The sequence below is a fragment of the Galleria mellonella genome, unplaced genomic scaffold (genome assembly GCF_026898425.1).
Source record: "Galleria mellonella isolate WM207_F2 unplaced genomic scaffold, CSIRO_AGI_GalMel_v1 utg184, whole genome shotgun sequence".
NCBI lineage: Eukaryota > Metazoa > Arthropoda > Insecta > Lepidoptera > Pyralidae > Galleria > Galleria mellonella.
The window spans coordinates 8,489,880-8,516,693 of NW_026442025.1; the positions used below are offsets into that span (position 1 = coordinate 8,489,880).

General features: G+C 31.7%; 1 protein-coding gene across 1 annotated transcript in view; it reads left to right on the forward strand.

Annotated features, from left to right (window-relative positions):
- Positions 1-2,144: 2,144 nt before the first annotated feature.
- The window catches only part of LOC113512141 (uncharacterized), a 95,791-nt gene continuing 71,121 nt past the window's right edge, over positions 2,145-26,814 (forward strand). Inside the window, 1 exon segment of the mRNA XM_052893943.1 lies at positions 2,145-2,611. Within this exon segment, the coding sequence (XP_052749903.1) occupies positions 2,419-2,611 (193 nt within the window). The 5' untranslated portion in view covers positions 2,145-2,418.

Below are 26,814 nucleotides of genomic sequence, written 5' to 3' on the forward strand. Positions count from 1 at the left end.
CCATAAGACGTGCTGTATGATTGTTTGCCGCCTTCATGATATAAAAAAAAACATAGCTGACTTATCACATTTAATTCATATAGTCATTTTAATTAAATGAATTAATAGAAAATAAGCAATGTAACAACTCTCAATATGGAGATGGTAAAGATATCGTAAGAGGTATCTAAAGTAATAAAGCAACAGGGCAAGAGAAGAAAAATTCGATATAAAATATAATAATAACATAATATTGTTGTAAATAGCAGGATGTAGCAATAAAACATATATGTATTTGAGATATAAAATAATAAGTTTAGTGAAAAAATACAAGACATGTCTTATAAAAATCTGACACAGAACAAACTTAAAAATAATACATTGTTCTAAAAAACCTCAGTGTTAACAGCCAGTATTAAAACTTCAACAAATATAATATAATTACACAGCATGGGGTTCTTCAAAAGGGGGGTAAAGAGGTTTCTTCAGGGTCGACAACGCACGCGTTATACCTCTGGTATTGCAGGTGTTCATAGGCTACGGTAACCACTTACCATCAGATGGACCATATGCTTGTTTGCCAACTCAGTGGTATAAAAAATATATATATATAAAATAATCAAGCCGCAAAGCCAGAGTGGTAATAGAAGGTTAATCCTCTTATGATGATAAACGAAGGGCCAGTAATGGGATGATGTTATGATGATGATGCAGCAATTAAACAAACAAAGCTCGATTGAAAGGAATTTCAGAAACAGTCGGCTATAATATTTTTTTGGGTGAGACTTCTGCCAAATATTAAAACGTTAATGGGTTATGTTACGCTGATTATTGTGATAGTTCCAATTTTATGACATCAAAAAGAATAAAATATTACTTAAGTAATCGTTCCAATGATATTTAATTGTGTTACCGTGTTGATAGACAAAAACTGCACTGTTCTACTATACTCAAGCGACTTTATCTTGTGGAACATTTCCTAAATTATTACAAATCAAGATTTATTAACTATTAGAATTATAATAACCTAGTATACATATACGTACACATAATATAGAAAATATTGTGTATAAGTTTTCTGTCTGCGTCTGTTTATTTGTATGTCTGTCGATAATGTAGAGAACTATTAAAATAAATGTTAGATGTCGTTTTCACATAGAACTTGAAAAACTTTAAATCCTTACCCCCTTATTTTTAAAAACTTAAACGTCTTAAAAATCTATGTTATTAATTAGTGTTTTATCATTATCTTTCAAATTGAGAAATTAATCTAAGAGAAAATAATATTAAAGAAAATAATACTAAAAGAGGTTTATGAGAGCTTTTATGTTTTTATGAATAAGGGGATAAGTTTAAACTCTATGATCATTATTATTTCGACTTTTAAATACTTCTATAATTATAATATCATGGTGACACGCTTCACATAAAATAAGTTCCTGGATTTCCAATCTCAGTAAAGTTCATTATTTAAACTTTTCAAAATTGACTTATGTTTATAAGATGATTTAGTACCTTTCAAATTAGTATTCCTTTTTTGTTAGTGATATTTTTATTTAGTATTCTTGGTTTCATTTAGTATCTGACTGTGTTAAAGTTTGATGTCCAACGTGGGCTGTCTAGAAACTCTTGTCATTAGATGATCATTCTCAAACAACTGTTTACTACTTGCTGCTCATAGTCAGAATCATAATTATGAAGAAGACTTATTAATGAATAAGATTGATGAAGTGAGATAACTAATAGAAGGTAATGAAGTCATGTAAATAGATGATGGAAGGAACTGGTGTTGAAATTCTAACAGCTACATGGGTTTGTGTTGTTTAAAAAGGTTCGACGGTTACAAAGTGAACCTAACCAGTGTGGAGATACCTTGAATTATTAGTATATAACAGAATGATGATGTGAGGTATTTTAGAGCTTCATCAGAAGCAGAAGAACTTCATATATTTATTAAGTCACGTGCGTAGTAATACAGTATATTTATCTTTTGTAGGCAGACAGATATTTCCTCTCAGCAGTGCGTTGTTAATGAAAAATGACAACGATATTTCTTAACGAATAAAAAATTGTACCAATTCATATAATTTTTCAGGCATGGCAACACTGAAAACGCGCATGGTTCTGGCACCTCTGGCGTTACATAGAACTCTGGCATTTTGTACCGCGAGTTGAGTACCGTAGTATGCGGCGTCGAGTCCACGAGCAAGGTTACCCACGCTCACTCGCATCGTATGATCGCATCATAGACTCGCATTCGGGATTCAGTCGCCGCGGCGTGAGTGCGTTTTGTGCGTGCGTAAACTGTATTTATAAAACGAGATATTATTAACGTAGCGTACGCAGTGGTGTCGCAATCTGTATTAAGTAAACAAAACAGTGTTAATTGCGAGATTTCTATTTGTACAAACGCGTATAATTGTGTAATGTGACGTTAATATGACAAGTGTTTTAAAAAAATCAAAAGGCACAAAAGGTAAATCAGAATCCATGCAAGAGGACCTACCGTCGAGATGGGGGAGTTACTCCCATGTGAACAAGATTGATGACGTTGCTATGTTGATCAAATACATCGATGACAATGTTATTGGAAAGGAAAAATCGTTTTGCGGACCATTCGGAAGACGTAAAGGTAAACTATTTACAAATATTAATATAGGATCTATTACACGTGATTAATTTTGGATGCAATCTATCTTCACGCTAGTTTGGTTACAGGCCCGGCAGAGATATGGATTGGATGAATGTTGAGCTCTACCGGCTCTATCATCATTAATAGAGCCGGCAGAGCTATAATTTAGGAATTATAATATCGTATGATATGACCGAATGCGAATTAAGTACATCTTCATGCTATGCCCATAATAGGGCAGGCAGAGAGCTGGAGTGATTGAATGAATACTTATGAGTTTTTATTTGTGTATTTATACTTTTTGGTCTGGATTTATTTACATATTCATCTAATTTAAATTGCTTTAATATTTAATATTTATATTCACTATTCTTGGTTTTCAAGCTCTCTCTATTCTAATTTTCACATAAATTGGTTACGCAGCCAAACCAATTTGTGTTTATTTCTGAACTGCGAAGTTTAGAAGCGAAAATATTACGCACAGGCAGACAAAAATATTTTGCTAATTACCGCGGCTTCGTCTGCGTGAAACTTTTTATTTTACGTTCCAATGGGAAATTCGGAAAATTTTCTCATAGTGAATGATGATAACACACCTATCTAAAAATAATCTTATAAATATGTACACAAAAATACAAGCAAATTGAGAACCTCCTTTTTGAAGTCGGTTAAAAAGGAATCTTATTCAAAATTTCAAGTTAACAACCCCTAACACTTTAGGTGTTTTTTTTTATACAACTTAGAATAGCAAACAAGCTGACGGCCCACCTGATGTAAAGTGGTAACCGTCGCCTATAGACATGAGCAGTACCATGGACATAACAGAGTATACTGTTTCGCCCATGATACTCCCCATGCGTTGCCATTCCTGAGGACTTAGGTGTTATTCATCTGTACCCAGTAAATTCACGCCATATCGCACTCTTCAAACCGAAACACAGCCATGCAAACACAACTGCTTCACAGTTGAAACACGAATGGGACAGAGGTACCCAAGCAATCGACTTTTGTACAAAGTCTCCTTCTGGTGTATTAACAAAAGTTATCCAGAACGAATACTTCAAAACTTGCAATTTCCAATAGATATAAAGCGCGTACACTAATACTTATTTCCCATTATAGCGGTTATATAGAGATCCCAATAGAGCGGTTTTTGTTTTTTTATTATTATAATAGCAGCAGTTAATTGTTCATTACTAGATATAGGCTTCCCCTATAAGATAGACTTTACCAATAGTTACCACGCTTGGCGAGCGGGTTGGCAACCGCAATTAGGTTTTGGTGATGTATTAAGAGGGCACTGCTGCCCATTCCTCGATTAATAAATTCCCTTAGTCCCCTCTTAAAACACCCTACGGGACAGAAAAAGTTTGGTCATTCTATGACGGGAGCGTACTGCGAATATTATTCTGTTTTATATATTGATTGATATTTTAATAAATCGTCAAAGAGTTTTAACGTAATAAAGAAATAAATTTAAAATCATCTACATACATTTTTATGACAGCACTTATAGGACGCGATAAACACGTGCCTCGATCTGTTCGCATGTTTGTCTCCGAATGTATGTCAACGGAACGCTAGGCGCCAAATTGTAATACTCTTGGCAGTGGCATATTCGCTTTGTATCTACGATCAATTACGCTATCAATGTTCAATACCAGTTTGAGTTTCTGATTACCTAGAACCTACTTACGTAATATGATATAGTTTTGCAAGTCAATTTCTAAACAAGGAGTACATTCACCAGAGGGAAACATTGTTCCAGTCTTCTTAGTCAGTCCTCAAGAATGGCAACGTATGAAGTTGATCATGAGCGTCACAGTATATTTTATCATGTTTATTGTACTGTTCATGTAAGCTAAGGATTCGACAATAGTCAATATCCACCCCTTGGGATCAAAATCGGTTTCTCAGGGGTGAAAACTGATTTTGGAAGAACTAAAAATCGACTAAACTAGACATAAGATTTTTAAAGTAATTTCGCTATGGGTGAGGTATAAGTTTATTTTGGACTAGGGGTCTCTTGACCAAAATAGTTTGGGACTCTATGATGTAAGCGATAGTTATTATTTTCCCTCAGGTGGATCGTCAATGTGTTTTGAATTTACTGAATATGAATTTCGAGTTTTATTCGATTTTTTCCTTATGATTTTTCAGTGAAAGGCACTTTGTTAAACGAGCAAAACAGGTTTTGAGGTCGTCGGGACAGACGGGAGCAAAAACCTGGATGTTGTTTTTTAACTCTCCGTAATTGTTGATTCGATGCTTACCTGATGTTAAAACATTGAAGAATTTAAATAATTACATTTTGAATATTACATTATGAGTGGATTTCAATGTTTTTTTAGTGTATATTTAAAAGGCTTTATTAAAAATGATAGTAGATTTATTGGTACCTACATGGATTATATTATGTAAAATTGAAGACTTTACAAAAACTGTTCACTAATATATATTTACTCAAGACATTGGCTTTTTATCCTATGAATCCAATTACTACAATAAGAAAGAAATAAAATATTGTTTCCCTTTTGTTTTATAGATGTCTTCAAATTTTATCTAATGTACAATAGTACAGAAAATGTTTTATTGTCTGGTATCATAAAATCATAGGTTATGGCCCTCGCATATTTTCATTAATAAACCTCTTATTATTGTTATTGTTGTTATGTTAGCCGTTAACTGAACTGTCCACTGTTGAACCCCTGAGGGAAGGAGGGCGGGTGTGGATACTAGTTGTTGCCACGCTTGGCGGGCGGGTTGGCATTCGGAGAACCTCTTAATTGTACTTAATCGTTGTTTCAAACTATTGTAGTGATGGATAGAAGTGATCATATGAATTATATATATTTTTTAATATTATTTTTTAAATCATTTCAGCCATTGTTTCTTTTGCAATAAATAAATATTTTATTATGCACACAATTGACGATGGAAAAATGAAATTCTATAATACAAAGTCTTTGGAAAAGATTCGTCAAATGTCGCTGTACAATGGATGCCAGTCTCGCGTTACACATAAACGCTTGATGCATATTAATTTAAATTGCGGAAGTGTGCTGTAATAGACAAGCGAACAAACACATGTATTCAGCATTCACATGTTTGATCGCGTGGTCATTTAGCATAGCATTATTCACTAGATATCGGACAATAGTCGCTATTATGTTTGTTTGATAATTCGAAGGTTTGTTGTCTATAGCAGAAAGGGATAACAATGCGTTTGATTGCATTGTTGCTTTTTTATGTTAAGGAAACTCAAGGGCTTGTTTTAGATTTTTAGTTGGGCTAGTTTAGTAAGTTGGTGGTTCGAGACCTTTTAATAGGACGAAAATGTAATCATAACTCCGTCAGCGCTAACGGTATACATTGGCGGGGCACCTGTGAGGGATGATATGTTAGAGATAGGTGAGAATAAAAAGGCAGGTCTGTTTTTTTATTGGATGACGCTGTGCTAACGGGATACGCTAGCGGGGCACCAGTGAAGGGCGATCGATGAGGACGAAAACAGGCCACTTAGCCCATCATGATGAATTCATTAGAAATTAATCATGTTAGTTTCCAGAGGGAACCGCGAGGAGGTCGACCTGGTTGGGTATATTAAAAACAATAAACAATAATAATATTTATTAGGTCAAAAAATAAATGTTTCAATTTTACATTTGTTCCCAAAACTTCACACTAGGATTCCCTGTGTCGTGAAGTCTTGGGCCCTCTTCTACTTACAAAACTTATTAACTAATATATAAACTTTAGATACATATTGCTAGCAATTGGTTGATATTGCTAGCAATGGGATTCTTAGTCTCCATTACGAACAATCCCTTTCCCTCCAGGCAGGTCAGTTATGATCAGGCCGTGATGAATACGCCTGGAATTTAGCACGTTTGTTTCCAGGGGGGACAACGTGGACATCGACCTGACAGAGTATATTGCTAGCAATGAGACTGGTATGGTCCTCATTAATAACAACATCCCCCCCCCCCCCCAGTTAATGACTTGTGTAATATGACAATCATCTCTTACCCATTTCCGAGGACTAAGTACTTAGTCTTGGGATTTTATATACGAAGGACAAAAGAAGTAAAATATCATTTTATGTAGCTACATTTTATTGGAACAGATATAAACATATTCCAACTAACAATATATTTAATCCAAATTGCAAAGCACATACTAAGAGTGAGTAGCATTGAACTACCGCGCACTTTAGTTACATTATACGATTAGATTTGCATAAAAATTAAGGTCGTTTACAAGTAGTTGCCAGATCACGGCTCCAATATGAGTGTACATTTCATGAAGAGGAGCGATGGCGACGTGTTTGAATTTTAAATGTTTGAATGTCAAGTTCATAATTGTGATTTTATCAACGCACATGAATGCACACCTACGTAGATAGCTACTAGTGTAGATACTACTTACATAGGGAGTGGGCACATTTTTCTTATTTATGTTATTGTTATTTTCACAAGTTTTGAATCATATTCGTTTGTTAAGTGCTAAATTTCATGTTTTCTATGTTTTGACTCAATTTTAATATTATGAATCAGTGATTATAAAATTAATATTTAAAAGTAGCCACTTAATAAAATGTAGAGTCATATAAAATTATATTAAGTATATATACTTGTACTTGTATATATACATCATTTTTATTTGTGTTACTACTGTAATAAATTGTAACTACACGATGCCTGTACATGACAGATATTGAAGAAAAAATTATATAAGAGATCTTATTCAATAAAACCAATAGAAGCCAAAATAATCATTTTTAGAAACGTTTGTCTGTCTATATGTTTATTCCGTTATCAGGCAAAAAATATTGCACAAAATTGGATGCGGTTTTCACAGTCGTGTTTCTAAAGGTCTAACTTAAAAACTGTTGTATGTTTTATCCTGATACCCCATATGTTTTATCCTGATACCCCATATGTTTTATCCTGATACCTCATCCAGAGCTGGTCAATTTAATTGGTTTCATCAATCATATAAAGTAAAAGATAAAAAGCTAGTAACAAACAATCCAAAAAAATTATAATGTCATTTATCCCTCAAGGACCTCGGAAAGAAGATTGTGAAAAAGATACATCTTTTTTTGGAGGTTCTCAAGTAACCTGTCTATTTAGTAACCTGTAGGTTACTTTAGATTTCTTTATGTCATCTATATCAGCGAATGAATGAATAAGATTTGCTCAACCTGAGATGAAATCTCTCAAGTAAACAACAAACAACTAAGCTGACGTTTTCACAACGGTACATAATAAATTTATGTGTAATAAATAACGCAATACTAATATTAATAGGCGATACAACTACTAGTTGAGTGCAAGGCCATGTATTAGATAAATATTAATGTATTTCATACCTACGTACATAGTCTAGTTTTATTTTTTAATTCTTTTTTTTTTTCTATAAGTGCTGTTTCAATTTATCGATTGCATTAATTAATCAGGTACTTGATGTCACAGTTTTAAAGATATCACTGCATTGATTTTTTATAAGTTATGCAGACCAAGATTCGGGCACAAATAGTAATTTTTTAATTTGTTTTTTTTTTGTTATATTTTAATGAGTCACAATTAAAAGTGCCAAACGGCAGCAATTGTCATAAAATTTGGCATACACCTGGCAAGTTTTATAGCACATAGGAGCAGGTTAGTTTTTATTCCTGTCACAGACGATTTGTCGATTGTAGCTGGTTACTTAATTAGATGTCTGAGTGTGTGTTTATTTCTGTTATTCAATAACAAAAATCTCAATTGTATCTAAAAGGTTAATTTAATAATAATAAATACTCGTAATAGTTAATTTAATAAATAATAATATACTTAACCAGTCCATTTAATTAGAAATAGCAAGCAAGTGTTTAATAATAGAAATCCATTAAAAAAAAAACTTATAAAATTACATAATATAGTTTACTGGTTTTCTTTACATTTTTTTAACCGGTTTCATCTACACTATTATCCATAAATAAATATTTGGTTTAGAACGTAAGTAAACATGGTAGACATTCCGGCGGCTATACTAGGTAGCGATAAGTAGCTATATTATGATAAACCGATTAAATACGTACCTACTGTGTATTTATTGAATAATAATTATTTATTTGTTAGTTTATTATATAGATTGTAATATTTTTCAGGTCATTTACTAACCTGTAGCTTTTTTGTGGTGTCTACATTATTTCGAAAGAGGATTTGTTTATGGTATTTACTTTTATTTTATTTTATTGTTATAAAATATACAGCTTATGTAATACAGTAAATGTTAACTGCATTTTACGCCGTAGGGAAGTTTAAAATGTAAATTGTAAAATCTTATAAAGCAAATACTGATAAAAAATCTCGTCATGAGATAACAGAGTTGAAGACAAGATTGCTTGCAGAAAGATTTATTCTGTAAATGTAGTTAGTTTATTCTGTATTGGTACTTTTTGGCAAGTTTAAAAATTTATTAAAGTACTAAATTTTTAATAAATAATTAATTATAAATATTGAAACCTGTGACATTTTTATTACTTTTTTTATTTTCAAAGTTACCATTCTTCAGAATGGAGACTTAATATTGTCGTGAATTATATATGCGTATGGAGACATGTGCATACTTAGTTTGTAAATAACATTATTTCCAATAACATGTTTTACTTAGAAAAATTACATGTTTTATATAATATTTAAACTAAAAACATGTAATCTTTATTGGAAGATTAAGTTGCAATCTATAGCGTACACAAAACAATTGAAAAATGTTGTTTTAATTATGAGTTATCAAATCGGCTTGCGTAACCGTGAGTTGTTGTTTTTGGCTGGTTTTCATTCAATTAGAGTTGTGTTATCATTTATTGTGGCAAACTGGTACCCGCGAGATACCATGTGAGCCACTGTGGTACTTTTTTTTCGTATGGAATTATAAAAACATGTTGATAAATCACTATCCGTCATTTAAAATAAATGGTGTGGTTCTACAGACATGTTCGTTTATGTACGAATATAAGAATAAAAAAAAATACATTTGAAATTTGCTCGTTATTGTTAGTCATTTAGTTAGCAAGCATACTCATAATCCTATGCCTATTATGACGTCATTAATTTGCTATAACTTAGCGTCTAATTTTTAACTCGATGTTAAAATTCACGCGTTATCATTTGCGATAAATCTATGTATACAGATCACAACTATTATGACATCATGTTTATTTACAAACTGGTAGAACAAAAAACAGAATGATAGATAACATGAGATTATTGGCTTAATTTTTCTTTTATATCAGATGGTTATTTATAATACAATTATGTTTTGCGCGTTTATATCTTTAAGATAAATATCTTGAATTGTTAAACAATACAAGTCTTGAACAAGCAGTGATGTAGTTTGTAGACATTATGAGTGACAAGTTCATCATCATCATATCAGCTGAGAACTGTCCTCTTCTGAACATAGGCATCCTCTTAAGGGGGTATTTTGCCAGTAGTTGCCATGCTTGGTATGATGATGTTTTAAGAAGGACGCTACTGCCTGTTCCGCGATTATTAAGTTCCCTTAGTCGACTCTTACGATACCCACGGGAAAAGAAGGAGTCTTTGATTCCAGAATTACCCAGGAGTGACAAATTACAATGAATTAATTTGAAGGGTTTGTTTTAAATATTACAATATTACACTATTAGACCAAAGGGCCTACCATGAAATGAAATTCCGAATTTTCGGGCTCAATTTCGTGTTTTTGTTCATAATGAAATTAAGTAATGGTTAGTTAATGGAGCCTAGTTAATGGAGCTTAACATTTCGTTCGTCATAAATTTTAATATAAAAGTCGAAAAGGAACGATATTTTAGTATTTTTAATATTTTTAAACGGTACATATCATGTAATTTTAATATTAAATTTGTGTTTCGTTCGATTCCGAAATTTCGGAAAACATTTCATGGTAGACCCTCTGTTTTCAAGTTTTCAAGCTAGGATAGCCTCTTCTATGAGTTTATGATATACCAGACAACGAAGAATTGGTGTGCTGAATCAATTGGTTTGTATGTAATGTATAGTCGAACACAGAATCTCATTAACAAAAACGACGTTAGCGAATTGATGTAATTACTAAAAATATCCCGGTAACATAATTATTTCCGACAACGATTATGCTACAAACAAGCATACAGCCTATAAACAGTCACTGTAGTTTATGGATGCCTGCAACACTAGGGGTATCACGTGCACGTTGCCGTCCCTAAAGAAACTTTAATATACCCTTTTTGAAGAATCCCATACTGTAGTGTCTAGGGAAAATGTTTGCTGGGAGCTCATTCCACAGCCCGAGCGTTCGCAGGAGAAAATTCCTTTGAAACCGCACTGTACGTGACCATTTAGATTGACATCTATTTCTAGTCTTCAGATTACAAAGGTGTTTAAAGTAGTAGTATAGCCTTTTCTATGACGAGTTCCCTTCGTTCTATAGCCTCAGATCCTTCAAACGTAGCATAAAAATCACTTAGTGTGCCGGCATAGTACGGGCAACCGTTGAGAGGAGAACATTATCATATTAGTTTCTGTAATCATTCAGGATGGTGTGATCATATGTTTTGCTATTATATATACATATATAAACCTCTTCAATACATTCTTCCAGGACAAATGGCATTAAACTAACCTTTAACCTGGGGAAAAATGTAACCAAACTGTACCGGAATCAATATCAATAGGAGCGCCCAGTAACTACGTGCGAGCACGTTGATGGCACTTATTCGATATTCCATTACGAAGAACAGAGTTGGCTTAGCAAGCTCCCCTATCTCTCGCATTGAAATTATTTAATGATATTTTGAGCCAGTGTCCGCAATTGTATGTATTTGCCTCCAACTTGCTGGAGTTTCGTCGAGTGACCACAGAGTATCTGTGTTCAGACGTTTTTTGTTTCAGTTAAATCTTTTTATATTATTCTTGTTATTTATGTGTAATATTCCTTTTTTATATGTTATTGTACTCATGCTTTCCTGGGTGGGCGTATTGGAAGACTAAGGCTCACCAAGTGGATGTAATAAATAAATAAATAAACAATAGATAATATGAAGTTACAACATTTGTTTAACATATTAACTGGGATTTAAAAACAATAAAAGTAGCTCATGATTTTCATAGTTAAGAACCATTTTTATTATTCGCCTTGATCTTTGAACTGTCGTCGTTACTTAATCAGCCGGTCTTTCGATCTACACGTGTCGTGCTTGAAATGTAACATAGGTACCTACATAATTTCTTTTACACACATTTACACATATATTAAAATACCCGTGCCGTGTGGTCCCGGCATAGAATAGGCTACTCCTTCCTCTCCCGTGGGTGTCGTTAGAAGCGACTAAACGAGAGCGAGTAATAGGCAACAGCATGTCTCTTAAAACATCTCCAAAGTCTAACTGTAGTTGCCAATCCGAATCTCCCTAAGGGGGAGGGTTATGTTCAGCAGTGGATACATGAAAGCTTATGTGATGATGATGATGACTTTAAAATACAAGCTGATATACTCATGAGTATGTTTGGAATGTACAGGAATTGAACCCGCAATTGTCTAATGGTGAGACAGTATGATAAACCACTACAAAATCAAGGTTGTAATCGTAATTAAAGGTTACTTCAAAATCATGGGTACGTTGAGTAGATCTGCTTAACTTTGTAGGAAGTCAAATAAAGTATATTATAAGTAACAGGAAAACGTACACCGATAAAATTGCAAACAATTATATGAAGGAAAATTATACCATTCCGCTTTATTCAATGTCAATAAGTTAGAGCTACGAGTATGATTAAACAACTTACAACATGTAGGTGTAATCTGAGGTCGATGGAGTGGTGGTTAAATTATTGCTCTAAGCACAAACGTTCAGTAGATATCATCCGGTCAATTGGCAATTATGAAATTATAACTAACTCGATTTTGCCCGTAACTACGTACGCGTGCATTTTATAAGTAAAGATTAATTATATTTTTTCATTACATGAGTTACGCTGTTTTGCCACGTAAGAACAAAAGCCAGTGAAATAAATTACTTCTAGTTGGTTTACTAAGATAAAACATACATTAGACTTTATTTTAGATCTTTATATAGATATATATATGTATATATATAGACATATATATATATACATATATATATATACATATATATATATATATATATATATACCAGTAAGTACCCAGTAAATTCATGCCATATCCCACCCTTCAAACTGAAACACAGCCACGCAAATAATGCAATAATGTTGTTGTTTTACCCTTATATATATATATATATATATATATATATATATATATATATATATATATATATATATATATATATATATATATATAATACCGTCTAGTTATTTTTTAATATTTATTGACCACATTACAAAAGAAGTCTAGTACAAAAGGCGGACTTAATACTAGACTAGCTATAATTTTATTATATATAAGTATATATCTAGATTTCGAAAGTATAAATGACTATAATTTTATTAATAATGAGTGTTCAATGTCGAACATTATTAAATTAATAAGTGTGTCCAGTATAGTACTTGTAATTTAGGTATAAATAATATTACTTTATATTTCGCTATTGGCAAATTTATACACGAGAAATAAAGTAACCCAAATAAGTCAGCAGATTCATTTATTGCTGAATTGCGTGATAGGTGATTGTAAGAGATGTAGTATTTGAAATCGATGGCGGATTACTTAAGTAATCGCAATTAATTAATCGCAGTTACGTTGTAGTAATAAAGTGTACTGGTAATATGCCAATTTTCTTTAATACCAACACAATTTTTTGTGTATCTAGAAAATTCTACAAATTGACTCATAGACTTCAAAAATCTTAGCAAGTACTCCCGAACAGAAACATATATATATACATATGAAAATCTTTGGGAGTTTATTATTCGATTCGTTAATGTCTTCTATATTATAATAAACAATATTGTTCGTTTCGTGACGGACTAAGAATAGGAACTGTATATATAATACATTAGCATAAGAGAAGAGAAATTTAAGATAAAATCTTTGCCGTCTTCTGTCATGTTTATGGTTTTGGCATGGTTATAGTTGGTCATGCATAACAGTGGAATGTCAAACATTATGATGATGACTAAAAAGGGAAAAGAGTAAGTATATGTATGGTGGGTATCTAAGTACTACATCATCATCACATCAAACGTTCCCCATAATGGAGGGGTTTGCCAGTAGTTGCTACACTTGGCAGGCGGGTTAGCAACCGCAGTTAGCCTTTGGTGGTGTTTTAAGAGAAACTTTGATACTCATCCCTCGACCATTAAGTTCCCTTAGTCTCCTATTACGACACCCACGGGAAAGGAAGGCCGTATGATAGCGGTATAGAATGGGCTACCCATCTAAAACAAGGGGGGGGGGGGAAGGGATTGTTAGCAATGGAGTTTGACAGCCCCGTTATTAGCAATTTGCCCTATTAGGTCGACCTCCACGTGAAATGATGGTTCTCCCTGGAAACCATCGTGAACAATTCTTATTGAATTCGTCACGATGGGCTAACTGACCTGCTTCATCCTCACCTATCATCCTTCACTGGTGCCCCGCCGGTGTATACTGTTAGCGCGGGTAGGGTTACCATTCCATTATCACCCATTAAAAAACCCATCAACAACATGTTGTTTGTTATATTGAGTTGAAAGTGGTTTATTTCAAAATAGCCAGTTGTTGAGAAATTCTTACAATATTTCCGTAAAAGTTTTAGCTACTTTTGTTATGCAAAAGTTCTGTACAAATATTTGCTGTAATTTACGATTAGGTATAAACTTTTGTACGTTAATATAAGACAAACAAGTAAGAAAAGAAAAATATTTATCTTCGAATAGCTCAATCCTGCACTTGAGAATTTCTCTAAATAAAACAAATAGTTTGCCACGTTTTGTGTATTTGTTTTTGGGTGTGGCTTTGGAATTACTTTATGAATTTTATAACGAGTTTCTCTATCATTAAGACATTAGATATGTATTAAAGGTAATTTGGTAAATTTAGGTGATAGACAGATTTATTTAATTAATTATTAGTTATGTTAGTTTAATTCTTGTTGAAATTTATTGGACAAAGTTAGTGTTTTTTTTCTGTCAGTAAGTGTTTTTTTATTTTCATCGAAAATATAACGCGAGACGAAAACGCCAAAAAGGATTTCATATATCTGGACATGTCGCGTTGTAGTAAGGGGATCAAAAGGCTCAAGATGATGGATCTAGGCGACATAAAACAGTGAGATATATTCACACAGAAAGGGAGGAAAATAAATTACAGAAAACCAAAGTAATGAGACAGGACGAAGATTAAGGAAGTATCACGTGTCATCAATAAATTTTACTGAATTAAATTAGGATTATTTTTAAGGTATGATATTATTATGCAGGAAATGTTATTGAGCTATTGTTAGCCTTTTACTGACATTGCAATACTAGAAATGTTGTTTGTAATGACATGACCGTGAGGCGTTCTGAACCATATAAAAGTCACAGTGATGTATTTATGTATGTAGGTTTAAAGTACATGAAGGTAGACCACTTAAGATAAGTCTGTGTCGAATTATCTATGTTTATCTAGAATCTAAAGGTTGGGACTGTTGACTAAATATAGATAGTAAATTTGTATGTAACGACCAATAAAAATAAAATTTGTTTTTCACGTAAAATAGATACAACTTTAAAAGATATAGTAATATCAAAATGCTTAAAACGATGAGTATATTAATCTATAACTACTAAGTTAGACTAGCGGCTTGGTTTTTTTTCTCTCGTATTGCTGTGCTGTGCTTTTTACCCTTAATTATTTTCCTGGGTTTAACAGAACTGTTACCACCATCGTCAGTATTTTTAAATTCTTCACCACTCCATATATATTGAATTACATTTTTGGTCACTTCCAAAAAAGGAGATTTTCTGTTTTTCGTCTTTTATATTATTGTTGGTATATGTGACGTCAATTTAGATTTTTTTGACAATTCTTAATTTTTTATTGCGAACAGGGCAAAAATATGAAGCAACATAGAGAAGTAATGATTAAGAGCCTGTTTACCTCTAAACAGATATTTAATCCAATGTATTTTTTTTTCGATTAATACCGTTTACTTTCGTGTAGGTCCTATATTAATGTTGTGACGATTGCAATGTTGCTTTTCTTTGTGGAGTCAAAAACTGCTTGTTATGAAGCAAAATTTAGTTATAAATACATTTTAACGTTGTACAATATTTTCAATCTACGAAATATCTAGGTATTTTTTGCCATGCACAATGTATATACATAGGTAATTGTGGTTATTATCATTCTGTGTTGATGAACTAATAAAATTATTACGAATGCAATTATCTAAGTGGAATTTGATATTTAATAAAATGAGGGCATCATAAGATACTCGTTGCCACGGATATTGTTTTTATTTAACTGTATTTTAATATAATGTATAAGTAACTATTTGTAAATTATTATTATTTACTTTAACAATGCTTAAATTCTCTTTAATATTATATATTAATTACCTACCTCTACCAGTCCTTTAATTTATATTATATGTATGTAGTTGGAGAATGAATCGGTCAGAAAAACACAAGGTCTATGAATATAGTTTTCAGAAGCAAATTTTATTCATTTAAATCAAACAACAACCTGTAACAACAGAATCTTATTATATATCATTTTTAAATTATTATTTTTACTAAATAAAAGAATATTGATTAAAATAATTAACAGAAAAGAAATTATAATATTTATATACACCTTATATTATACTAATACAAAGTTTAAAAAAAAAGTATGGATTATTGCCATTTAAATAATTATTAATTATATATGTTATAATATAGAGTCTTTTTTATATATATTTTAAATTTTATTTTTAAACTGATGTATATTTTTACGCCGCTGTGTGGTTCCAGCATAGAATAAGCCACCCCTTGCTTTCCCGTGAGTGTCGTAAGAGTCGACTAATGGAGAGCGAGAGATGGGCAGCAGCGTCTCTTTAAAACATCTCTAAAATCCTAATTGCGGTTACCAACCCATCTGCCAAGCGTTGAAATTACTGGCAAAGTGGACAGTTAACGACTAAAATAATAAAAATAATAAAAAATATTTTTTAAATTTGGAACTTACCAAATATGTCAATCAAAAGTGAAACTGAGCTCTTTTATGACGTATGCATAGAGAACATCGATAATAACACGTTTTATTTTCTACATTTGTAGCGAACGCGGAGTACAATTTTATCTGAGCGTCAAACCCGCTAATTACCTGTTGACGGCTGTTTATGTAGGACAAAAGGTTGATGGACTGTCATAGAAACGAGTTTTTTCTTTTTTAATTTTAGAGCGAGACTGAAACATCCACGTCGCGTGCGTGCGTTGCGTGCATGAATCACGCGTGTAATTCTTATATATTTTCTTAAAATGGATGCACACACTTGTTGTTTTTTCTTAAAACATGATTTATTTTTACATGTTTTCCTTATATTTTAACCTCGGATCTTATAAACGTAGCGTAAAAATATATTTAGTGAGCCGGCATTGCACGGTTAATCGTTGGAAGTGGAACATTCTCTTTTTGATTGATCGCAATCACGGACTAATATTGTCGCTATGTTCGCTCAGAACGGTTTGGTCGCATGTCGTCTTATAATAAAAAAAAAAAAAAAAATTAAAAAGAAAATATTACCAAGTCATTTTAATTTTTATGTATGTGTCACACGCTAATTACTTTTACATATTTTGAATCGATTATGATAAAACGCACGCACATACACACGCACAACATAAAAGTTAAAAAATATTTTTGTATAAAGAGTATCATAGATTTTATCAGTCTGTGATGAGCAAACTACGTTTTGTTGCTAAATTTGGAATGACGACCGTTGGAGCATAGCTTTTAGAATAATTAACTTTTAATTTTTTTTTTTAATTTTTATCTTTACACTTTTGTAATTTAATGCCACATCCGTTCCATTAGTTTGTTGAAGTCAAACGTATGTTTTCAAATGTATTTATTTAATTTATAAATAAAATATCTTCCGAGATTTAATCAACAGATTTATATATTTTTACAGGAAGGTAATGTTTTTAGTGCGTGTATGGCCCCGATATATTGTTTCAGCCGTTAACTGCCTACTGCTGAACATAGCCTCCCCCAAAAGATTTTGCCAGTAGTTGTTACGGTTGGTAAGCGGGTTGGCAACCGCAGTTTGGCTGTTGGTGATGTATTAAGAGGGATGCTGCTGTCCATCGCTCTACCATAAACTCCCCTAGTCGTTTTTTAGGATACCCACGGGAAATGAAGGAATCACGGCACCGGCATATAATTGTTTTAATATATGTATAAAGAAATTTGTTTTGTATACTTCAAGTTCAGACTCTATTCTGAATGACTTAATATCTTAACAATTACCTAATTTGAACGAATATAATATTAATTAAAATAATTCTGTATAAAGTTAAATTTAATTAAACATTGAACTAAATGGCATGTTTCCATGTACATACATAATATGTCTATTAACGCATATAACATTTTGTATTTACGATGATACAAGATTTAAGATGAGCTATCGCCTATTAATGGACACGAACCATTTTCGTCCAACAATCACAATTTTTTATTTAAAGTAATTTTAAAATCATATCTAGTCATTTATCGCCTAATTCGTCGGACTTTGATGTTTAACTCGTTATTAGTGGAAATATTTATTATAAATATAAAGATTAAATCGATAAAAAACTATAAATATCTCAATTTACATAGATTAAAACTACTCTTGACTTATTTAGATATATATATTTTTTTCTACCGCTGAGATGGCAAACAAACATATGGCCCACCTGTTGTTAAGCAGTTACCGTCGTCTATGACCGCCTGCCATGCGTTGCCTACTCTGAAGGAAACTTTATACATATATACAACTAACTACACAGCTGAATAAATATAAACAAAATAGTTTTGTTGGTAAACGTGGCTCTTGAACACTTGTGAATTGATTTGTCAATTTTTTTAAACGTTCGTAAAAGTTTTAAGGTGTTTAGGGGTAGAAAAATAAAAATAATGGGGACTAAATGTGTGTGGATTTGTCGGGGTTTATTAATAAGAGAAGATGGAATGGTAACCACACCTGCGATATCAGCATACGCTAAAGGGGCACCAGTGACAGTTATGGAAATTATTCATTGGAAATTAATCATGTTGGTTTCTAAAGGGAACCGCGTGGAGAGCGACCAATAGAGTATATAGCTGATAATGATAGATATAAATTTTTTTATTTAATAAAGAGTTTATCTATCTATTTATCTATCAATGAGGCCATTAAACCACAATACTGACAATCCCTTCTCCCCACATCTATCGGGTTAGCTAGTACCTATTCGAATAAATACTATAATATTTATTTGTGCAATAACACATAAAACAATCGGAAAGTAAATGGAGGTGATATGACAGAAGCAAATTAAGGTTATTTCTATATAAGCTCACTTAGTTACCTGTCATGTTTGTAAAGTATATTTACTTGACTTTGCGTGGTTGTATTGTATTACATTTCAATAAGTGGGTTATTTTACTGTTTCGCCCTTGACTATTGTTTTTGTTGGCTGTTCTAATTAATTTTGTTTACTTTTATCTACCAATGATAAGTAAAAATGGTAGTGTGTTTGTTTATGTAGTACTAAATCTTATTATCATTATACATTTGAAAATTTGTAACGATGAATGGACAGATGTTTGTTAAATTTTTTCACAAAAAATCTATTGAACTGATGACAGACAGATGAATGAGATTTAATAGACTTTATTACCTTAGTGCATAGGATATTTTATGTATTGACTGATGCGGGTAAAGCCGCGGGATACAGCTAGTATTTATACCATACCGTAAGTAATTTTTCATTGCTGAACATAGATCTCCCCCTATTGGAGGGTTTTCCCGGTTGTTGCCATGCTTGGCAGGCGGGTTGGCAGCCGCAGTTACGTGTTGGTGATGTTTTAAGAGGGACGCTGCTGCCCATAACTAGACCATTAAGTACCCATAGTCGCCTCTTACAATACTTATGGGTAAGGAAAGGGTGTCCTATTCTATGCTGGAACCACACGGCACAGTAAGTACTTTATTCTATCAGCCGCTGCTGAATATAGCCTCCCCATAAGGGTGAGTTTGCCAGTAGTTCCCACGCTTAGCAGGCGGATTGGTAACCGCAGTTAGACGTTGGTTATGTTTTAAGAGAAACGCTGCTGTTCATCCCTCGACCATTAAGTTCCTTTAGTTACTTCTTACGACACCCACGGGAAAGGAAAAGGTCTATTCTATATCTGTAGTACACGACACAAACAGTACTTATTACATTTTAAATGGGGAGAGGGAAACTTTGTACAAAAGTCGATTGCTTGAGTACCTCTGTCCCATTCGTGTTTCTACCGTGAAGCAGCATATGGCGTGAATTTACAGGGTACAGAGGAATAACACCTGAGTCCTCAGGAATGGCAACGCATGGGGGGTATCATGGGCGAAACAGTATACTCTGTTATGTCCATGGTACTGCTCTTATCTATAGGCGACGGTTACCACTTTCCATCAGGTGGGCCGTTAGCTTGTTTGCCATTCTAAGTTGTATAAAAAAAATATGAAGTCTCCTTTATTTCAAAATGAATAAAACATATGAGAGGAAAAATTAAAAATGAATATTCACAATTGATTGCCCGGTTTTTGTATTTTATTAAACAACACGTGTAAGCATAATTAATACAGTATATTAAAATTAGTATATTAAAATCATAATTCGTTCATTGTCGTCATTATAATTAAATGCCAAATTATTTTCCGAGGCACTTCGAGCTCATCACAAATCAAGGTTATCTCCCACGGAACGGACTATTAATACCTTGCTTGTGGCCAAAATTATTTATCAATAATATTTGGTGCTCGGATGCCTGAACTGTGTAAACATCGAGAGGCAATATGTGAACAGAGAGAGGCAGTTAAGATTAAAATTTGCTGAAGTAATCATGGTATCACTTTACGTGTTTCTGAATCTGGCTTTTGACTTTTTCACCTAATTAACTTGCACTCAGGGCTTTATATTGCAGAATTTAAAACAGTTCTATATTTTACCTTTAGATAGAATAAAACAAAGTCGCTTCCCGCCGTCTGTACGCTTAGATCTTTTAAACTAAGCAACGGATATTAATGCGGTTTTCATCATTAGATAAAGTGATTCAACAGTAAGGTTTATATGTTTAATTTAATATTGTTTTGTGTTAATTTGTCGAAATATAATGATAATTGTTCAGGATATTGGAAGAAATCAAATCAACTGAGAGCCTGAGAGCTTTAATCGAAAACGCTGCCTAATCCGTTTGAAATATAACATAGCAATAGATAGAGAGATACTCTTTATATTGTTTCCTCCAAAAGATTACAGTAGTAAAATTATTATAAATATAAACAATTACAATGTATGGTGAAATTGTTTTTCTTTTATAGGTCTACAAAATAGTACGCGATGGCATATGTCTATCTGTTAAAGATAGCTCATTATACCCATTGAATTCATACTTGACGCAATAAGCTGATGTAAAAAATATAAACATATATGCTCTACTATCGGTGTGAAGCCGGAGCGAATCGCTAGTTATGAATAAGACTGATATTGCATGCACATACTAAGTTTCATTTTTATTTATGTTTTATTGTTAATCTTTGATCTTATGACTCATAGTGATGACGACAGTATGAATTAAGTAAATAGAAATTGGCAAGAAGCCATTTGATTAGTTAAAGATTGTTGGTATTATATTTAAACCTTCGAATAACAATGTAGATGTTAAAGTTAAAACTCGTTTTTAGTACTAACTATTTATATTTTCTCTACTTAAAGTTAGTTTGTAATAAATGCCTTAGTTGCAATTAGAATTTACTACTGCTCAATAACACTGATATTTAAGTTAAAAATAAATAATTTATAAAGTTACTTAGTAGTAAATTCTAGTTTTATTAAGGAAATTCTAGTTATAACATAGTAATTTGGTACAAACAATTTTTAACTAAAGAAAACGTTATAACTGATAACTTAAACGCCGCATATCGTAGTAGTGTTATAGAAATAATGTTTGATTGAATATCTAGGATCTACAACATGTAATGTCTACTTTGTTTATAATGTGAATGTTTTTTGTTTCAGGTAAATTCATCTGTCATCTGTATATGAGAATAGTATTAGTTCTTAGTTTGCTACACCGATTTCAACAAATGTAAGTACCATTGCTAGTATTACTCATATGAAGACGTCGCGTTGTCGTTGTTTTATCTATAATTTATTTTTAAATAATAAAATATACATTCCTCTTAATCTCATTAATATTATAAATGTGAAAGTTTGTAAGGATCAATGGATGTTTGTTACTCTTTGACGCAAAAAGTACTAGACGGATTTAAATGAAATTTGGTATACGGTTAGATTATATCCTAACTTAACACATAGGATTTTTATAACTGAGGTCGCTTCGTGAATGTTGTGAAGATCCCAGGAAGCTTCAGTGCTTCTGGGCGGAGCTGGGCTGGCTGTATTAGCCACTACTTATACACACAATGGCTCAAATGAGAGGCTTAGTACGGAAAAGCGAGTTCAATTTACATTACATTTTGTATATTGATTCATGTGGGGGAGTAATGAGAAGTATACAGAAGGTGTGAACTATATGGCTGCAGGTATGTCAGTAACAGTTGCATTCTAGTGTTTAAGCCAAAAGTAGAGTACCACTAATGCTGCTATTGAAAAAATATATTAAATATCATGCACGCTTCTCAAAAGTATTTAAAAATCTAAACATTTTTTTATGTCACAAAGGTATCAAACAATTCCGTCTGATGGTAAAGTCATTGTAGTCTATGGGCGTCTGTAATTTGTTTTAAAACCGCACTGTACGCGACTATTTCGTTTTTGGCGTGTGAAGATGAATTCCTTGTCCACGGCGAATAGTGCAATGGTGATGAGCAATGTGCGATGATAAAAGATAGCTGTGCTACTTCCTCAGTAGCCCCATAATATTTATCCAGTACTGAGGTAATTTTTAGGTATAATTAATTGTAAAAAGTCGACCGTATGAGTAGCTCTATCGCACTCGTGGTTGCTACCATTGCTGTGCTTTTCAAGTGTTTTTCAATAGTGAAGTTACTTGATAGGAAGTATGTAAACTTCTGTTAACGCATAAATATCAAGGGCGTCACGATCTGAACTCCATGTTGTTGTTTATGCTTGTAGACAACGTTTACGACCTTTCGTCTGGCGGGCCCTCTGCTTGTTTACCAAATTCCATAAAAAGAAATCTTTTTGGAGTCGAAAAACTTTCCTGTTGGTTTCCATATTAATCGTGTAACGTTTGAAATCGCAGCTTTTTTTCAACCAAACTTCTAATAGAAGTTTGCTACCTCATAATTCCATCAGATGTAAACCAATTTGGAAAATATTTTTTTTATTTCAAAGGATATACTTACAAATTGATGCGATAGAAATTTTATCAAAATAACTGGTATTGCCACAATTGAAGTCGTTTTTTTTTTTTGTGGAATGCAATCTTATTTGTAGAGCGAATACCTTGAAGTGTTAAATCTTTACTGAATCAACACGTTAGTGGGATGAATAGAAAAATGAAATATATTGTCACATTACGACATTATTTTCTTTGAGGAAAGTTGTAAAACTTTATGAATGCTATCATTGAATGTCGGATTGTTACCCATTTGGTTACACGTTATGTATGTAGGTAAGTTCGTACACAAATTACTATTAATAATGCAGTTCATCAACCTCGTCTATGATGTTGCCGCCATTGCCTACTGTCATCCGATCTATGTCAGAGCTCGTCACTTCTAATTATTGTTGTTTTTTTTTGTAGCTGGCAAAAAAGCTAGTGTTTAATTATAACTAACACAGACGGATTGACGCCTGAAGTTTAGTGACCCCCTACCACCAAGTGTGATTAATATATATACCAGAGTTTTTTATGCGGCTGTCACATGGACATGAATGACATTGACAATTTTGCAATTACTGTATTGTTAGTCTCTAGCAATTTTAATTACTCTGTAATTAAGGCAAAGGAAATGTACAGCGGTTGGACAATTATAATTAACAGGAGTTTTTAAAAATGTGGTTTTATTTTTTACAATTTTTTTAATCTTTAAACACACATGTGTTAATGATAAATAAATATTCTTTAAAATAGTTAATATTCAAATTTCATTAAAAGTAAAGAATGGTACCTTCGTCAGTACCTAATATATAATATATAAAAATTCCGTGTCATAACTCCAAAACTTCTCGGCTCATTCTATTGTTTTATTAATGTACTTTATGTATTATATTTCTCAACTTGAAAAAAAGGATAGTTAAATAACCGAACTTGAGTCTGTTTGAATTTTTGTATGTGAAGTCTGCTTCAAATTGCCGGTGTCAAATTATTAGATTTTTGTTTAATTAGAGTAAAAAACAGGCATGTAGAGAAAGTAAAGTTGCGGCGTGTTATAGACGTACTTGTACATGTATTACTATGAAATTTAGTTTTAATTACTTAAAAGTTGAGCAAAACAAACAGGCTACTTTTATTTGATAATCCCACAAGGATAAAATGGAACGAACGAAGTCGCGAGTAAAAGCTATTTTAAAACTATATCCGTGAGATTAACTGTGAAAACGTTATTTATACGATATTATGTATGTAAATACTCGTATTACATACATTGGAAAGTGGCTATTTATAAATTTATATATTTATGTCAGTATTTTGAAACTTGTTCATTTCAAAACCGCACGTTTTGCCCCCAACCTAAATACATGTAGTTAAACGAATTAAAAAAAAATGTTTCACTCTACCTACATTTTGCAGACTGCCTGTCGCCCGCCTGAGTTCAGTAACCCTGAATGTTAAGTACGTTGACCTTCAGAACTATTTAATATAAACGGTACTTATTGGTTAATGTTAATATGATGGAATAAATGAATAAAGTATATGATTACGACTATAATTTCAATTGGTGTAGATAGTGATATTTGGTCGATTATTGTCATTTCCGTCAGTCATCATTTTGATTATAGTGCGCAAAGGATGTAAAATCTAACGTGACATGTGACAAGTTATATTGCCGCTTTATTAAGTCTATTATATATATGAATGATTTTTATCATCACCGGAGAATTAGTTGGAATTTGTTAATTAATACTAATGATATAGAAGTTTGTATAGGTCATAATCAAATTGTTACTCCTCCTATTTATAAAAACATTAAACCTTTTATAAATCTATTTTAGCTTTTTAAGTGTTTTGTCCTTTTCTTCTTCGCTATTTTCTGCCTTTGATACACTGTGAGAAAACACTGTAATAGTTAAAATAGGTTTGTAGGACATTATAGTTTTTTCGTGAATAAGGGGTTAATGTAAATTAAACTGTAAAAGGATATTTTCTTAGTTTTGGCATTTTATTCATTTGCATTGTTTTTACTAGTAGGTAGATACTTAACTATATAATAGTCATTGATTTATACAAAGTTTTAGTGTGTATTAGTTTATAATTAATAATCACTGAGGTCTTTAAAGTCAAGATAGTAAACTATTCAATAATATTATTAAGGTGTTTTACATAACATCAAATTATTTTCCTTTCTTATAATGTATTTAAAATTAAAAATAGATACATTTCTTGTATATCTAAAGGTTTTTGTGTTTATATATTTTTATTAATAATTTGTAGTCACTTTATTACGATAGTATGATATTACCATTTCAAACTAAACATATTGCCTATTAGAAAAAATATAACCCTGCCCTATTTCTATAACAGTTTGGAGTGTCTTCATTAAATTTCTATATATCATGTAATGTTTATTTACATACTGAGTTCACTGTATCCAAATATTTACTGTATGAATCATAAAATATACAATTTAATTAAACATTGAGATTAATAAATAAACAAAAAGTTCACTTTTTTATTATGTAATTTGTTTGCAGATAACGCGACATGTTTATGTAAATATGTATATATTTTATACCCTCATTTTATTCAGTTAAATATATTTTAGTAGTTAGTTTTCAAATAGTTTTATTATATGAAATTCATAATCCAGAGCGTGGTAGTCGCTTTTTTTATTTAATTTAATTATTTTATTATTAAATTAAATAAAAAAATATGTAAGCTTATATATTTGCTGTTGGTTTTTTAAAAAGTATCTAAAGAAAGTTATTTCAGAATTATGAATGTATGAATATAAATTTGTTATTATATACCTGTTTTTCGAAATTATATTAATTTTATTACGTCTCTTTCATAGTATATATATATATATATATATATATATATATATATATATATATATATATATATATATATATATATATATATAATATTATATTTATTTTAGACTAATATTACAATATTCAATGTATTTAAAATACTCGTAAATAACATTAGTAATATGAATGGGTGAATAGATACGTTCTATTTTAATGACACAGCCATAGATAAAACAATAACATTGCTTTATCACATAAATATTCAATAGCCTTTGGAATGATTCACATTTTCGTATTTTTCCTATAATTGTTTTTAGAAATCTATTTTAGTCTATAAATAAATAAGTATGATAGCCCACATATCTAAATAGCTGGATAAAAGTGGATCTGCCCCCGTAGATAAGTGGCATATGAATCTGTTGATAGATACGGTATCGCTTACACGTGCTCGAGATAGAACGAAATATTATCATTCGGCGTCTTATTCTTTCTTATTGAATGAATGAGTATACTTTATTTGCATTATACATTGTAGGGATTTAGCTTTTTAGTCATATTCATAAATGAATTAGACATTTTTTGATATTTAGCATAAGTGTAAGATACAAGTAATTTATTCTGATAAAATGTAAAGATTGACTACGTTCATTTTTAGTTTTTAAAGACTAAATAGATTTTTATAAAATAAATACTAGAGAAGTGCTTTTTAACATTCTTTTTACTATTACCTTTCTGTGTTTTTAATGAAGTTAGCTGTTTACAGGTCTTACAATAACAAATAAGCAGATTATTTAAAAAAATTATGAGTATTTATTCTGTTTAATTACATGTTTACGTCTTCCCAATTTTATCTTGTTTTTTTTTTTAATATATATACACGCGGTACTTACC